General features: G+C 51.2%; 2 protein-coding genes across 4 annotated transcripts; both read left to right on the top strand.

The window, feature by feature from the left end:
* Positions 1 to 831: 831 nt before the first annotated feature.
* On the top strand, positions 832 to 9,230 carry GSDMA (gasdermin A). Of its 3 annotated transcripts, none has more exons than XM_030022998.2 (11): positions 832 to 1,709; positions 3,027 to 3,288; positions 3,453 to 3,663; positions 4,217 to 4,382; positions 5,052 to 5,145; positions 5,962 to 6,006; positions 6,277 to 6,431; positions 6,846 to 6,996; positions 7,655 to 7,728; positions 8,290 to 8,540; positions 8,615 to 9,230. In XM_030022998.2, exons 1-10 carry the CDS (start codon positions 1,683 to 1,685, stop codon positions 8,521 to 8,523), a joined length of 1,419 nt encoding a protein of 472 aa, XP_029878858.1. In that variant the 5' UTR covers positions 832 to 1,682; the 3' UTR covers positions 8,524 to 8,540; positions 8,615 to 9,230. The 3 variants fall into 3 exon arrangements, with proteins under 3 accessions (XP_029878858.1, XP_040981138.1, XP_040981139.1); XM_041125204.1 differs by having other exon boundaries at positions 8,290 to 8,544; positions 8,619 to 9,230; XM_041125205.1 differs by having other exon boundaries at positions 8,290 to 8,549; positions 8,624 to 9,230.
* Positions 9,231 to 9,832: 602 nt separating this feature from the next.
* PSMD3 (proteasome 26S subunit, non-ATPase 3) lies at positions 9,833 to 14,424 on the top strand. The gene is given in 13 exon segments (XM_030022996.1): positions 9,833 to 9,906; positions 9,908 to 10,014; positions 10,698 to 10,888; positions 11,232 to 11,369; positions 11,598 to 11,734; positions 11,843 to 12,033; positions 12,228 to 12,331; positions 12,437 to 12,551; positions 12,792 to 12,911; positions 13,024 to 13,127; positions 13,445 to 13,600; positions 13,716 to 13,766; positions 13,900 to 14,424. Coding segments are annotated over 13 exon segments (1,551 nt in total). The 5' UTR covers positions 9,833 to 9,847; the 3' UTR covers positions 13,978 to 14,424.
* Positions 14,425 to 15,292: the final 868 nt, after the last annotated feature.

Here is a 15,292-nt window from a genome sequence, read left to right as displayed (position 1 = left end):
TCACCGGTCAAGACAAGTTAATAAAAGTACCTCCAGAAATGTAATACTGTCCCCTTGTCTACACCACACCCAATTAGTTAGCTTTCTCACAGGTTTAGTGAAATCCACCTAAACCAGAACACACTGTTCCTCATCCGAACAGATCAGAAGTATAAAGGAAAACCAGAACCACCCTAGAAATCAAACAAATCTTATAGGAATGATACATTGAGACGGGGAGCCAAAGGAACCTTAGTAGATATAGTAGATATATGGATGTAGATAGGAACTGTTTAATAATTATCTAGCTTATAATGAAGTTAAAGAAATTTCAATAGAGGTAGACATGGCCCAAGGGGATGAGAGGTGATGTTTAACGTTTGCATTGTTGAGGTTGGCTGGGGCAGGAGATAGTCCCTGAGAAGAAGCAGAAGTTAACCCCAAGAACCAGCCAAGACTGGCCTTGTGATTTGGATAAATGCCAAGGAGCAACTGAGTCTGCGCAGAGACAGAAGGTTGAGTTCACCGCGAAGAAGACATACAGCCTTCATCTTCACGACCACCAGACGACCACCATAAGGAGGCACTGCGCAAGCGCAGTTGAGAGGAGACTATGGAAATTACTTCCTGGAGCTAATTTCAATATGAAGAGGGATAGGTCATGCCTATGTATAGGCGTATTGCGAAACTCTATGTATATGTAACACTTGACTGTATAAATTTAAAGCAAACTGTCTAGTCAGGCACGCACGACTTTGGTGGGACTACCCCCTGTGCTGCCCAGCACTGAATGAACATACCTACTTTACAATCTCACTGATTGTGGAGTCTGTTTCTGCACGTCAACATCTGTAGAACAAGTGCAAGCTAGCTGCAGCCACTGTAACAGATCATTACAGGTTGACTCAGGTCAATGACTGAAACTTTGGAGGAAGAATTATGCAACAGGCTTTTTGCACCCTAATTCAGCAGATGTTTCCGGATCTCTGTGAGAGAAGGGGAGTTAAGGGAATCTTAGTAGATATGGATGTAGATTGGAACTGTTTAATAATTATCTAGCTTGTAACGAAGTTAAAAGAATTTCAATAGAAGTAGACATAGCCCAAGGGGATAAGAAATGATGTTTAAAGTTTACATTGTTGAAACTAACTAAAGCAAGAGATAGTTCCTGATAAGAAGCAGGAGTCGATGCCAAGACCGGCCTTGTGATTTGGATAAATGCCAAGGAGCAACTGAGTCTGTGCAGGGACAGAAGGTTAAGAGTTCACCGCGAAGAAGACATACAGCCTTCATCTTCACAACCCCCGACAACCACCATAAGGAGGCACTACGCAGGCGCAGTTGGGAGGAACTTAGGGAAATGACTTCTTGGAGCTAATTTTAATATGAAGCGGGATAGGTCATGCCTATGTATAGGTGTATTGCGAAACTCTATGTATATGTAACACTTGATTGTATAAATTTAAAGCGAGCTGCCAAGTCAGGCGCGCACGACTTTGGTGGGACTACCCCCTGTGCTGCCCAGCGCTGAAGAAACATACCTACTTTACAATCTCACTGATTGTGGAGTCTGTTTCTGCACATCATCTGTCCGGAAAGGCGGGGAGAGAGCATTTCCCCAGCCCTGCTGCTTTAAGGAGGCCCCATCACTTCAGAAGCACAGAGGACTGCTCTGCACATTGCACATTGTCTGCCGACGGTAGATGAGAAGCCATTCTTTCCACAAACAGGCAAGTACATTTTTAAGAGCTTTTGGTACAGAAAAGAGGTGGAGCAAACTGTCTGTTAAGTGTTCTTGTTTAGTTTTTGCCTTTTTGAAGTCTCCCAAGGGAATGAGTCCCCTAAGTACTACTCAAATGATCCCACATTAAGCACACAAGACTTTTTCCCTTCCGCAGCTCCATTGGGTACAACACACCACCCTTTGTGATGTGACAGTCTTCCTACTTTCTGTAAGAATCAGACTAAGTCAGTCCCTTTTTTCAGACCCCTGTGGGACATTAGGGAGAGGGAAGATATCCCCCCCATCTGCTCATCTGAACTGTAAACAGGGATCAGCATCTCTTCTCTAACAAGACTTGTTGAAGTAGGGTGCAGAAGAGGGGAAAGATCTACCCACTTCTCAGTAAGTACAGGAAGTTTTTTCATTTGTAGATCAAAGTTTTTCTCCATCATGTCTTATGTATGCCAACGGAAGCAAGAAGCAAAACTGGAACTTTGGAGTAAAAACAAGCTGCAACAGGAAAGCAACAGTGATTTTGTTTCTGCCTCTCAAACACCCAGCTCTCCTCTGCAGGGGATACAGGCAGAGCAGCAGGGCGTACCCAAGTAGTTGTGCTGGGATGATTTTTTTGTATTTTGGGGGAGATTTGCCATAGAACAAGCTCTCCTACTTCCCCCCCCAACCCACAATTCACCTCTCAGCACTTTCACTTCCTTGCAGTAAGGCTTTGACAAAAATCACTTTTCTAGTGCTCTATTTCGAAACAATGCTAAACCATTCCTGTCCGCCAGGCAACAAGATGCACGGGGAAAATGCTGAAGCAGTAGAAAACAGCAAGAAATTGCTCAAGTTTTTTTCTTTTTAAACTTACATCAGGACAACACGTTAAAGCATTTAGGACCCTGATAGGTCCTAGGTTAAGGAGCAATGTCTAGTTTAGTAATGAAAATTATTATGTTATGTACTGGTATATGCAACAAACTATCTTAGTTGAAAGAATAACAGACTCCAGTGCTGCAGATCAGTACTCTCAGAAACTGCTAGCTGCATTCTCATTCCACACGATAACTGGGAGTTCACCAGCAAAGGGGGATGAGTCTAAACAAGCCTTATTAGCAAGCCAGGGCTCGTATCCCTACCTCTCCAAACACTTCCCTATAAAGAATCCTGTGAAAGTTGTGTCCTTGTACTAATGTAGACTTTTTTGTTTTATTATCGATTTTGAAAAGTTCTTAATTATTAAAGTAACGTATTTTGTTGCAACCTTCTGCTTGTACTTCAAGTAATTTTGCTTAACTTAATTTGTCTTGCCTCTTTCCTAAAGCACAAGTACACTTTGCCTTGGTTCAAAAATTCATCCAGCCACAGCAGAATGTTTAAAAAAGTCACCCGATCCGTAGTAAATCAAATAGATCCAACAGGAGACCTGGTCCCAGTTCACAGCATCTTAGACCATGAACATTTCAGACCCCTCTGCCTAGTGAAAAGAAAAAGAAAAACCGTATTGCACCCATCTCCCTGCTACAGACAGACATGGTACACACTCGACGACGTGCTGCTGCCTGGAGAAGACAACAGAAGCACAGGTAAAGCCCACATTTATCAATCTTAAGTTCACAATTTCCATAGACAAAGCATTTGTATCATTTGTGGCTGAACTCTACCATGTTCCATCTTTCTTGTATGTGCAACAGTTAAAAACATTGAGTCTGTGCAATCATGCTTAAGCTAATGCATCAAATCATTTCAGAGTCCCTCTTTCCCAGGGGAGACAATCAAGATTCAAGGCAATTTAGTGTCAAAAAAAGCGTCAGTGACAGAGTTGATGGGAGTCTAAGCCTTCCTATTGACTCTGCAAGCGTAGAGCTGAAAGGAGTTGCCTCCTTGACCAAAGAGTGGTCCATCAAGCTGGAGAAGAACAACATACCAATACCAAAACTCGAGGCACTGAAAACGGAAAGGTAAGACAGACACAAGGGAGAACGTGCCCTCCAGTCATCCTCCTCTACCCCATGCTAGGTCAATGGTTCTTCAACAGCCAAAACCAAAGATTAAGACCCGAGAGCATGCCATTGTCCCTAACTAGCATACTTCTGGAGGACAGGAAAGAGGTGATAAAGATTCCTTACACAGCTCTGTGATGCCTATAGATTTCTTTGTAATTCAGAAAGTAGGAACACCTCAACGCAGAGTCAAGCCATCTTTTCTTGCGGTTTGTACCTGGAGAGGAGCATATAGGTCAGGACAGATCACCTGTATGACCTGCCAGGCCATGGCCTCGCTGCCCTGGTCCCTCTCAGACGTAGAAGGGGAACGCATTGAGGACAGCAAGAATTGTAGCCCATTTTCTGCCACCTTTTCCCCCAGAAACCCCTGACATTGTGATATTTACATGTACTCATGTAACGTGAAAAAAGACGCAAGCATAAGGCTTCTGGCTCCGAGCAGACTACAGTACTTTTGTTGTAACTCACAGAAAAACAGCCAGGATATTGCATCCTTTTTCTCTTTTAGAAAAATGAATGCGAATCACTCCTTTATTCAACAACTACAGAAAAAACAACAAGATTTATATGTGGTTCATGAAACATTAGAAACCTCAGAGGAGACCAGCTACGAGGAATCCATTAAGGCAGAGGGCAGCTTCGCAACCCAGCTTTACGCCAAGTTTTGTGCAAAGGTTTGATTTCTCTTCGGGCTCAGGAGTCAGTCCTTCCCAAACATCTGCACACCATCCAGGCCTACTGTCGTGGTTTAACCCCAGCCAGCAACTAAGCACCACACAGCCGCTCGCTCACTTCCCCCCCCCCCCCCCCCCCCCGCAGTGGGATGGGGGAGAAAGTCAGGGAAAAAAGTAAAACTCATGGGTTGAGATAAAGACAGCTTAATAGGACAGAAAGGAATTAAGAAAAAAAGACAATAATAGAAGAATTGGAATATGCAAAACAAGTGATGCACAATGCAATTACTCACCACTTGCTGACCAGTTAGCTCCTGAGCAGCAATCTGCCCCCCCCCCCAGGCCAACTCCCCCCAGTTTATACACTGGGCATGACATCACATGGTATGGAATACCCCTTTGGCCAGTTTGGGTCAGCTGTCCTGGCTGTGTCCCTTCCCAACTTCTTGTGCCCCTCCAGCCTTCTTGCTGGCTGGGCATGAGAAGCTGAAAAATCCTTGACTTGGTATAAACACTACTTAGCAATATCTGAAAACATCAGTGTGTTATCAGCATTATTCTCATACTAAATCCAAAATATAACACTGTACCAGCTACTAGAAAGAAAATTAACTCTATCCCAGCCAAAACCAGGACACCTAGTAACAGATTTTTTTTTTCATTGACCAGGGCACCCGAGAGAACAGACAAGGCATAACTATACCCAAGGGCTGCACCCTGGCATTCAGGGCAATCCGGCTGACCACTACAGATGGATCATGGGGTAAGTAACTTTCAGAAACTACCAACTCCTCCGTTCAGGAAACAACGCACAGAAGAGGAAAAGACATTTTCTGAAGTATCGTTCAGCCTCACGGCCACCGTTAGCTCATTTGCAAGGACATGAACACATGCAATGTGAGTGACAGAAATTACCTGGGAAAAGGCCATACATAGTATGTAAGTTAAAAGAGCTACTCAGGAAAGAGATGCAGTTTCAGGGGGTTTGATAAAGAAATGAAAGAGGGATACTGGAAGTGTCAGCTCTAGATTTCAGGAACTGCATAACTCCTGTTGAAAAATGGCACAGAGAGCAGAGTTTGTTTTCTTTTCCTACTCAGAAGATAAGAGCCAGGGAGAAAACAGGATGGCTGACTCTCCAGTGGAAAGACTGGCATAAAAGATGCTTACACTGGAGAGGCAAAGAAAGGACTGAGATCCACAAAATCTGCTGCAGGATTTTAGAGGTCACGTTTGGCTTGCTTCCCCTATGCTCTGTGCTTCCCATGCCTGCATGGATCTTTTTGAGTATAAGCTATCATTTTAGTTTACTCGTATTTTAACACACTTACTGGCCGATACAGATGCTAACACAAGGCACATGACAGCAGGAAATGAGGTCTAGTAATAACGAGTTTTAAATGAACAGGAAGAAAACAGATGCACTGGAGAAGAGTAGGTCAGACTGGTGTTTGCACAACTAGCACATGAGATTTCAGACCTGGGATACCAGTATCTTCAGACTTAAAAACAACCCTGGTAAAAAAAAATTACTTTAAGTATCTTCTAAATCAGCAATGCCCTTTTTATTCTGTTGCAGATCTTCAATATTTCCCAGAATCTTCCAGAATGTTCGTATCTGATGGTAAGCAATGTATTTTACTACTTCTGCTTGCACTACTTTTACCCCCTCTGGGCAAGATGGAATCTCTCAGGATAAACACAAACCACCAAAAGCGGTATGTTTACTGTATAGTACTGTCTATTACGTGAGACTCAACAACTCAAAATTGCATATTGCTTTAAAAAAATATTCATAGAAATGTTTCAAATTCTAAATTTAGGGGTGCCAGTGAACTTCTTGTGGGATTGACTATTTTAGAAGTGACATATTTGGACTCTTTCTGTTTTTCAGGTTCCTCACAAGGAAAATTAGACAGACTGGAGGTAGAAGTTAAAGATACTTGTCAAATTTTCTCCCAGCTGTCTTCTGATCTGTTCGTCATATTTTTAAAAGCCATCAAAGCTGTGATGAGAGACAGGAACCTCTTTGAAGAGCTGACCCACAAAGTAAGCAAAGTTCTTCTTACTGCCAGGAGAGACATCCGTGATCATACCTCTTACCCCAGAAGTCACCTCTCCTGTGCCACAACTATCAATCCAAAAATCCTTCACTTCGTGTATCTGTCTGGTCTCCATCACCATACAGAGAAAGAAGGTGCTCAGGACAGAGACAACTACTGAAATATGTCCTGAATACAGCCTAGCAGATTTACCTGAAGGTATCAAAGCATTTAAATTTCACATTCGGTCCTTAAGTGGCACTGGTGTGAATGCTAAAGCCTCAATTACAGCCTCATAAATGGCTTAAGGAGCAGAGACACATATTACATGACTGTTCATATGCTTCTGTAGTTAGCCTGGAAGGGACTATCAGCATCCCCTTCTCTTAAATCCTGACATTTCTTTTTCTTATCCCCCTAGATGGAAGCAGTTCTTGATGAAACCGGTAGTTGTGAGCTGAAAACAGAAAGCCCAGACTTAAAAGACCTGTTGAGCAGCTTACAGAATTCTTCAAGATGTCTTCTCCTTAAGCTGGCAGAAGCAATCACCTACACTCTTGATGCGTTAGATGGTAAGGCTTTCTGGCCATTTTAATAAGAGATATCCAGTAGCACCAGGATATATTAAGAGCATTCCTACCAACAAGACTAGCAGAATATAGAAAGCTTACAGAGCGCAAGAGACTTGCAGAGGATTTACGTGAAATAATTTCTTAGATTGTGGGAATGAAGGTGGTTTATGCTGAGAGCACAGACCTGTCTGTACCAGCTGCTGTTCAGCGACAGTGGGACAGTCGCAGAGCAGCGACTGCCAGAGGCATGACACTGAATTACCGCTCAGTCCAGGAACAGCGTGAACAAGGGGATCCTTGAAAAGAGGGCTTGAAATCAGAATTAAAATGTGGGTAAAGATGGCAAGATTACCTTACAGAAAGAGCAGTGCAAATTCCAGGGTTCTTTTCCCAAGGCTGCCACAAAATATGGCTTGAGCCTCCTCCTCACCCACCCTGGTCTCTATACTTGATGTGAGAATCATCTGTACCCAGAGTAACAACTGTATTCATCTCACAGGGAGGCTGCACTAATAATTTAGCTTAAAATATCTGAAGAACTTTTGACCAAACAGGCATTCCCTGCAAGACGGTTGATGGTCACCTTCATATCTCGCCAGTTGTCTCTAAAACATTGGTGGTGGGGTTTTTTTGGTACAAACCTGTTTTAATTCTGCAGAGCTAACGGAAGATCAGCTGCTGCTGTTGCTAGAGTCCTTGGAAGAGAAGATTGTGTCCCAACAGCTTAAGCTGGTGAGAGAACATGCATCGCATTTGGCTCAAAATGAAGGGGGAGGGAGAGTGTTATTTTAAGTAAAGCAACATTTAGGTGATGATATAGGTAGCAGTATCACAACTTACACTGCGAAGAAGGGAAGGAATAATTGCTTCAAACCTAGCAGGGATCAAAATACTCACTTTGAAAGAAATCACCCCAAAACATCAAGACCTGAGAATTCTAACAACTGTTTTGCTGATAATAAACATTAAATTGGACACAGCTGACGACCATTTTTCTTGAAATGGTAGTCAGAATTTTCTGGCTGCTTTGGCTCCAGGTTAAAAAAAAAAAACAACAACAAAAAAAACACGCTACAATTTTAATTTCTTGGACATAACTAATTCACAAGAAACTGGGAACTGAATACATGAGCATGACAATCTTTCAGGGTGAAAAGTGCCACATGTGGGTTATTTAGTGCGCCTGTAAGATGGTAAAGCACTTCACAAGTCAAAGAGATCATTTACTTACTTGACTTCCACAGAAGGGAGCATTAAAATACTGATTTTGATTTTTCTATTGTTGCTGCAAAGGTTGAGAGCATCTTGGAACACGACATAGAACACAGGGAGGGGCCTTTCAGTGTGGATGCCAGCTTGCTCTCCTTCTCACAAGAGAGGGAACAAAAATTAACCATTGCAATGGTTGAGATGAGTGGAGTGAAGCTCCAGAAGGACGGATCTGCTGTCTGTACAAAAGCCCTCCCGGCTGTAGCAGCCCTGTACGTGTCTCTATATGTCCTCGATCTTTTGAGTAACTCAGATTAGGTTATACATGTCCTCCCATTATACATGTCCATTGGTTGGACTCGATGATCTTGAAGGTCTTTTCCAACCTAAATGATTCTATGATTCTATGATTAGGGAGGATTTAAAGGTAATCACTTGATAATGTATTTGAAAGTCTCTTCCTGCAAGCCAGTTTCTCTCTGCAGACTTTACCCCTACATAGGTGAGGCATTCCTCACCACCACTCACCCTACACAGAGGAGTGCTGCTTTGAAATGAGTAGGAAAAGCAGACTTAAGGCAAGAAAACTCCTTGTAGAAGCCAGAAGCTAGATACCAAAATTGATTTTTCATTCCCCCCATACAAATGCAGAGTGCCATCTGAAAAATCCACTAGCCCAAAAAATCGTAAGCCTGTCAGCTACACTTTGCGTGATCCTGGTTCTCATAAAACATGCTAGCACACAGCCACTCATGCAGCCAGTAAGGCACAAAGGAATACCTCAGCAATAATTCACTTACCCTGGTCACACCTGTGATTCACGTGTGACTCAGTAAGCTAGGAAGTGTTAGAAAGCTGAGGGATCTCACAGCATTTTAATGACACACACCTGGTGAAACAGCACCTCCATCACAAGATTACACACCCCACCAGCAGCGACAAGGAATAAGCTACAACATTTCAGAACAATGCTACAGATACTTTGATGACTGCTTTATAAATAAAGAGAATAACTTCTTACTGAATGACTGGATGTTCTTAAAGGCAATTTTTAAGTTTACAGTTATTTTCAGTCACCCAGTGGTGCTGCCTGCCTGGAGACCCAGCTCCCCGCAGACCCGAAGCCTGGGAGGGTCCCTCAGGCTCCTGGGGGAAGGGGGTGCTCTCAGCAAGGGGTAGTGCTGCTCACCTGGCCAGTCACTGAGGGCACTGCTGGCACGAGGGGTCTGACCGAGCTACAGCAGCGACGAGGGGAGCCTGGCCCTGGCTCCGAGCCCCTCAAGGACATGGGGAGGTGGGGGGGGGGGGGCACAGCGGCCGCTCCCCGGGGCAGAACCCCGGGCCTCGCACCTCGCCTCAGGGCGGCAGGCCAGCAGCGTCTGCGCATGCGCGGGGCAACAGGCGGGAACACCCCAGCGACGGGCAGAAATACCCGAGCGTTCGCCGGAAACACCCGAGAGAGCGCGGCCGGAAACACCCGAGAGCTGTTCGGCCGCTTCGGAAAGAGCCGAGAAGGTGCCGTGCTCGGCGCTCGATCGCGCGGGCCTGGCGGGTTAAGGCAGGTGCGGCTAGTCGAGCCTGGCGACTCCCGGCGTCCCCCGCGGTTGTTGCAGTGTCACGGCCGGCCCCGGCGCGCCCGGCCATGAAGCAGGAGGGCGCGTCCCGCCGCCGCGGCGACAAGGCCAAGGCCCCCCCCGACGGGCCGCCCCCCGCCCCCCCCCGACGTGGAGATGCAGGAGGAGGCAGCGGCGGCCGAAACGGCCGGGGAGCGGCAACCGCAGCGGGAGCTTGACGCCATCACGTTGGAGGGTAAGGGGCGGCGGGGGGGGGGGGCACACCGGAGGGGGTCATTGTAATGGGGATCTGGGGGAGGGGGGTGTCGGTTGGGGGTTCATGAGGGAGAGAGGGGCCGGGGTCAGCTCGGGGGAGACTCCCTGGGGGGGGGGGGGGCGGAGCTGGGGGAGGAAGGAGGGTGGGGAGCACTGGGGGGGGATTCTTGTAGAGGAGGGGGTAGTGTGGGGGTAGGAAGGTGGGGGGGGTGTGCGTGGAGGGGAGAGATACTGCAAAGGGCGTCAGAGGAGGGGATTGGGGGGGATCAGTGTGGGGAAAAGGAGCTGGTGGGGGCTGTAAGGGAAAGGGAGGTGGGAGAGTCCCCGTGAGGGGCAGGGGGAGCTGCGGAAATGCTGCAGTGGGACCCCGTGGGGCTGCAGAGGGAGGCTGGAGCCTGGAGGGGGAACAAGAGGGAACGAACCCTTGGAAGGGTCTTTTCCAGCCCCTTGCTCCAAGCAGGGACAACCGCGGGGTCGCGTCAGGTCACTCGGGACACCGAGGCCGCACAGCCCCGGTCCCACGAGCGGACAGAGGGACCGACAGCAGCAGGACGGGGCACCTGGTACCCGGAGAGATCCCGGCACCGGCTTTGGTCTGGTGTGTCCTTCGGCAGAGGCCTCTGGGAGATGCCTGCTGACGGTGCGTCCCCTCTGCTCCCACAGATATCAAAGAGCACGTGAAGCAGCTGGAGAAGGCCGTGTCGGGGAAGGAGCCGCGTTACGTCCTGCGCGCCTTGCGAGCTCTGCCCTCCACCTCCCGCCGACTCAACTCCAACGTGCTTCACAAAGCCATCAGTGGCTTCTTCACCTCCAACAGCACCATGCGGGATTTCCTCCTCGGCTTCCTGGAGGAGGTACGGTGGCAGGGGACGGGGAGAGGTGACCGGCTGCAGAGGGGACTCCTTTCCCACACCAAGGAGCCTCCAGAGTGCAGCCATGCGGGGCGGGAGGGCACCAGGAACAGCAAGGGCTTGGACACACTTGGGACACACAGCGCAGCTGCTCGAGAGAGCACATGAGATGAGATGGGTCGCTGCAGCTCTTGGCAGGGATGGGACTGTAGTGCCAGCAGCCTGGGCTGGCTCTCTTCTCACACCTCAAGCAGAGCTGTCACCGGGGACAGGCTGGGGACAGGCCTCGCTGCGGGCAGCAGTGACGCTGGCGGGATGGGGATCCAGCACGTGTCTCTCCCCTCAGTCCATGGACACGGAAGCAGAGCTGCAGTTTCGCCCGCGGACAGGGAAGGCAGCCTCAGCCCCTCTCTTGCCAGAAGTGGAGACCTACCTCCAACTGCTTCTCGTCATTTATCTGATGAACAGCAAGCGATACCCGGAGGTGAGATTCACTGAGCTGCTGGTTCTGAAGCCGAGCTCTTTGTGTGGTGCTCCTGCGCCACACAGGGTCTGGAGAGCCTCAGGGACCTGCTTGTCTGTGGCACCACACTTTCCCCTTTGTTTCAGCTGTGTTTGGAGGCAGCTCCCGGGCTCAGTCCCACAGCCCTGGCAGCCTCTCTGCTCTCCCAGCAGCAGTCCCTCTGCTCTGACCTCTGCTCCCTTCCTGCAGGCTCAGAAAGTGTCTGACGACCTGATGCAGAAGATCAGTTCCCAAAACCGCCGGGCCCTTGACCTGGTGGTGGCAAAATGTTATTACTACCACTCCCGCATCTATGAATTTCTGAATAAACTCGACGTGGTCAGGAGGTAGGGTGCGTCCTGCGTGCGGGCTCTCCCTGAGCTTGGTCCCACGTGCCCCGGTGAGCAGGGCTGGTTCTTTCCTCCTCCCTGACACGCTCTCTCCCTTTCCTGCAGCTTCCTGCACGCCCGGCTACGGACAGCCACGCTGCGCCATGATGCGGACGGGCAAGCCACCCTCCTGAACCTGCTGCTGAGGAACTATCTTCACTACAACCTCTACGACCAAGCAGAAAAGCTCGTCTCCAAGTCCGTGTTTCCCGAGCAGGCCAACAACAATGAGTGGGCTCGGTACCTCTATTACACAGGTGAGATGCAGAGGGTCCCGCATGGTGCTGGCAGCCTGGCCTGCACCTGAGGTCGAGAGCTCTGGCTCCCCAGAGAACCCGTTTGAGCAGCTGGAGATGGGCCTTCCAGGCAGGATTAGAAGTCCCATCTGGGTCGGTCCAGTTGGATTCACTCAGTGGCTTTTCCAAATGCCTTCTGCCCCGTGTGACCACAGGGCGCATCAAGGCCATCCAGCTGGAGTACTCAGAGGCGCGGAGGACCATGACGAACGCCCTGCGGAAGGCACCGCAGCACACAGCCGTCGGCTTCAAGCAGACAGTGAGCAGGGATGGGAAGCTTCTGGGGTTCGGTACCTCCTGGGTCCCCGGGGAAGCTGCCCCAGGGTTGGGGCCTGCAGGAACTCACGGTCTTTTTCTGCTCAAGGTGCACAAGCTGCTCATCGTGGTGGAACTGCTGCTCGGGGAGATCCCAGACAGGCTCCAGTTCAGACAACCCTCCCTCAAGCGGTCGCTCATGCCCTACTTCCTCCTGACTCAGGGTACGACAGACCGCTCCTGCCCGCATTCAGTCCCTCACAACAATGTCCGGCACTTTGAGGGAGCGGGAAGCCCCGGGCTGGGGAGCAGTGGGGATTTCTTTCCTCTCCCCTCGATGGCACTCAGCTGCAGACTCCACTTGGGGAGGAGGGGATGGCAGGCCTGGGAGTCAGCCCTGCCTCGCTTTCCCCACCGCGCCCCGGCCCTTGCTCCTTCCCCCGTTAACATGTTCTCTCTTCCAGCTGTCAGGACGGGCAACCTGGCCAAGTTCAACCAAGTCCTCGATCAGTTTGGGGACAAGTTCCAGGCCGACGGCACCTACACCCTGATCATTCGTCTGAGGCACAACGTCATCAAGACGGGTAGGAGACTGCCGCTGCGGTGGTTGGGGACCCCGTCACGGCCGATGCCACGGGCTTGGCGGGCCCGGGGCTGCCTGGCCCGGGGGGCTCCACTCTCGTTCCTCCCCCGCAGGTGTCCGTATGATCAGCCTCTCCTATTCTCGCATCTCCCTGGCGGATATTGCCCAGAAACTGCAGCTGGACAGTCCGGAGGATGCGGAGTTCATCGTTGCCAAGGTAGCTGCATATGAAGTCCTGTCCTTCTGGGTCCTGGGCTGCCCACAGCCCCTGGTTCTGGCAGCTGGCCTCGCTCTCCTGCCAGGCTGCCTCTGCCCTGTCCCTGCAGCGCTCCCTTCCTGGGGCAGTCGCTGATTTCAGGTTGAGGCCCCTCCAGGGGATGCTGGGGACACTCAGGGCACCAAGTCCTCTCCCTGTGCGCTGTGTCCTGAGCCCACCGCTCCTGTCACAGCAGCCAGCTCCTCCCTTCACTCTAAACTGCTGCCTCAGCCCTCGGAGACAGCGCGTGCCCTGACCGCGTGCCCTCCGGCTTGCAGGCCATTCGGGACGGCGTGATCGAGGCCAGCATTAATCATGAGAAGGGCTACGTCCAGTCGAAGGAAATGATCGACATCTACTCCACCCGGGAGCCCCAGCTGGCGTTTCACCAGCGCATCTCTTTCTGCCTCGACATCCACAACATGTCTGTCAAGGTGAGCGCGGCAGGTCCCTGGGCGAGGGGCTGGCAGGGCCCAGCTGAAGGGGACAGTGGGGCAGAGTTGAGGCGTTTTTCAGCTCAGAGCTTCTCCTTTCCATTCTTGTTTCCAGGCCATGAGGTTCCCACCCAAATCTTACAACAAGGACTTGGAATCTGCAGAGGTGAGATCTCATCTGGGTCACTGCAGCCTGCTGCCAGAAACCGCTGGCACTGCAGCCCAGCGGCCACCGACGCCACGGGAAGGACACGGCTCCTGTCCCCCAGCTGCCACCAACCTCTGCCTTTGCCTTCCAGGAGCGCCGGGAGCGTGAGCAGCAGGACCTGGAGTTCGCTAAGGAGATGGCAGAGGACGATGACGACGGTTTTCCATGACCCTCTGGCCTGGCTGTATTTTTTTATTTGTCCCTGGGGAAGATGCTGTCTGAGCAGAGCTCCCCCGTGCAGCCCCGGTCCCCCCGTCTGCCTTTCTTTTATAAATACCTGCATGTCTGTACTGTGGGAGGGGGGCACAGGGGTTCCCCAGGCCCGCAGCCACAGGCCCTGCTCTCCCATCCCCTGCCACCCATGGCAGGAACCCCCTTCCCCAATAAACAAACATTCTTTTAAGGTTGCTTGTGGTCACAGTCGTTGCTGAGTCCGGCGGAGGCGCAGACGAGCCCATGAATTGGGAGCTCCTGGGGAAGCAGGGCCAGGGCAGGCGGGGGGCAGGAGCACGGCTCTGCGGGGACTGCGGGTGCCCCCAGCTCTCGCAACAATAATGGGGTCAAACTTTGTTAAGCTTCAATTATGACTTTTAAAATAAAAGTTGGAAAAACACCAGCCTGGCCTGCTTCTGCCGTGGCTTTGTTGTTGTGACTGGGAGTGCGCGTGGGGCTGATTTCTGTTATCTGCTCCTCTCCCCGGGGTTGGGGACCGGAGCTGGGCGGCCCAGCTCTGACCCAGAGCACCCCCGGGGGGCTGGAGTCGACGTCCCAGCGGTGCTGGGACCGGTCCCAGCAGCTCAGGGACGGTGTGCTGGGGGGCTGCGGGACCAGTGGGCCAGCCCAGAGCTGAGCCGGCGGCACTTGGGGCTCGACGGCAGCAGCGGGACCAGGCAGGGAGCGCCCCGGCCGGCACCGACAGATGCCGTCTGCTCCGGCCGGCACCGACAGATGCCGTCTGCTCCAGCCCACGGATCCTCCTTCCCAAAAACCTCTTTGCTCTGCTGCTGCTGACAAAGACCAGAGCAGGGATTACCGGCATCGGCACTATATGCGCAGTTACGCACACGGGGGAAAGGGCTGAGCCCCACCACCCCCTCACCCTGCCGGGAAAGGCGGGGGGGGTCAGGCTGTGTCCTCCTTGTGCCCCACCATCGTGTGTCCCCCCCCCGCCCCCAGCCCCACAGGCACCAGCCCTGTGGATTGATGGGGATAGGAGATAACGCAGCCATTCCGGGTGGATCCTGGCAGCATCTCGGACCAGCTGGGCTCCTTCTCTGGGGAAATCTGGGAATCTCCCAGCACACCCCATGCCGGGCCGGCGGCCAGGGGCTGAGGGTCAAGTGTGGGGCTGCTCCAGGGTGGTGGACGGAGCCTGTCCCTGCTCCAGAGCCACCACTGGGATCCCTGGAGCAGACCAGGACGGAGCAGGGAAGGCGAGAGCCCAGCCAGTGGCTGGGGATGCCAAATCCAGCACCGGGGACACA

Source organism: Aquila chrysaetos, chromosome 8 (assembly GCF_900496995.4).
Source record: "Aquila chrysaetos chrysaetos chromosome 8, bAquChr1.4, whole genome shotgun sequence".
NCBI classification, from domain to species: Eukaryota; Metazoa; Chordata; class Aves; order Accipitriformes; family Accipitridae; genus Aquila; species Aquila chrysaetos.
The sequence above is the reverse complement of the archived record's forward strand: the minus strand, read 5'-3'. Positions and strand labels throughout refer to the sequence as shown.

What these genes read in the sequence shown, in the direction of transcription:
- GSDMA (XM_030022998.2), top strand. Translation starts at nt 1,683, where the DNA reads ATGAGAAGCCATTCTTTCCACAAACAG. An exon ending in GAGGCACTGAAAACGGAAAG is followed by an intron (nt 3,664 to 4,216) that starts GTAAGACAGACA and finishes TTTCTCTTTTAG; the next exon opens with AAAAATGAATGCGAATCACT. An exon ending in CACTACAGATGGATCATGGG is followed by an intron (nt 5,146 to 5,961) that starts GTAAGTAACTTT and finishes ATTCTGTTGCAG; the next exon opens with ATCTTCAATATTTCCCAGAA.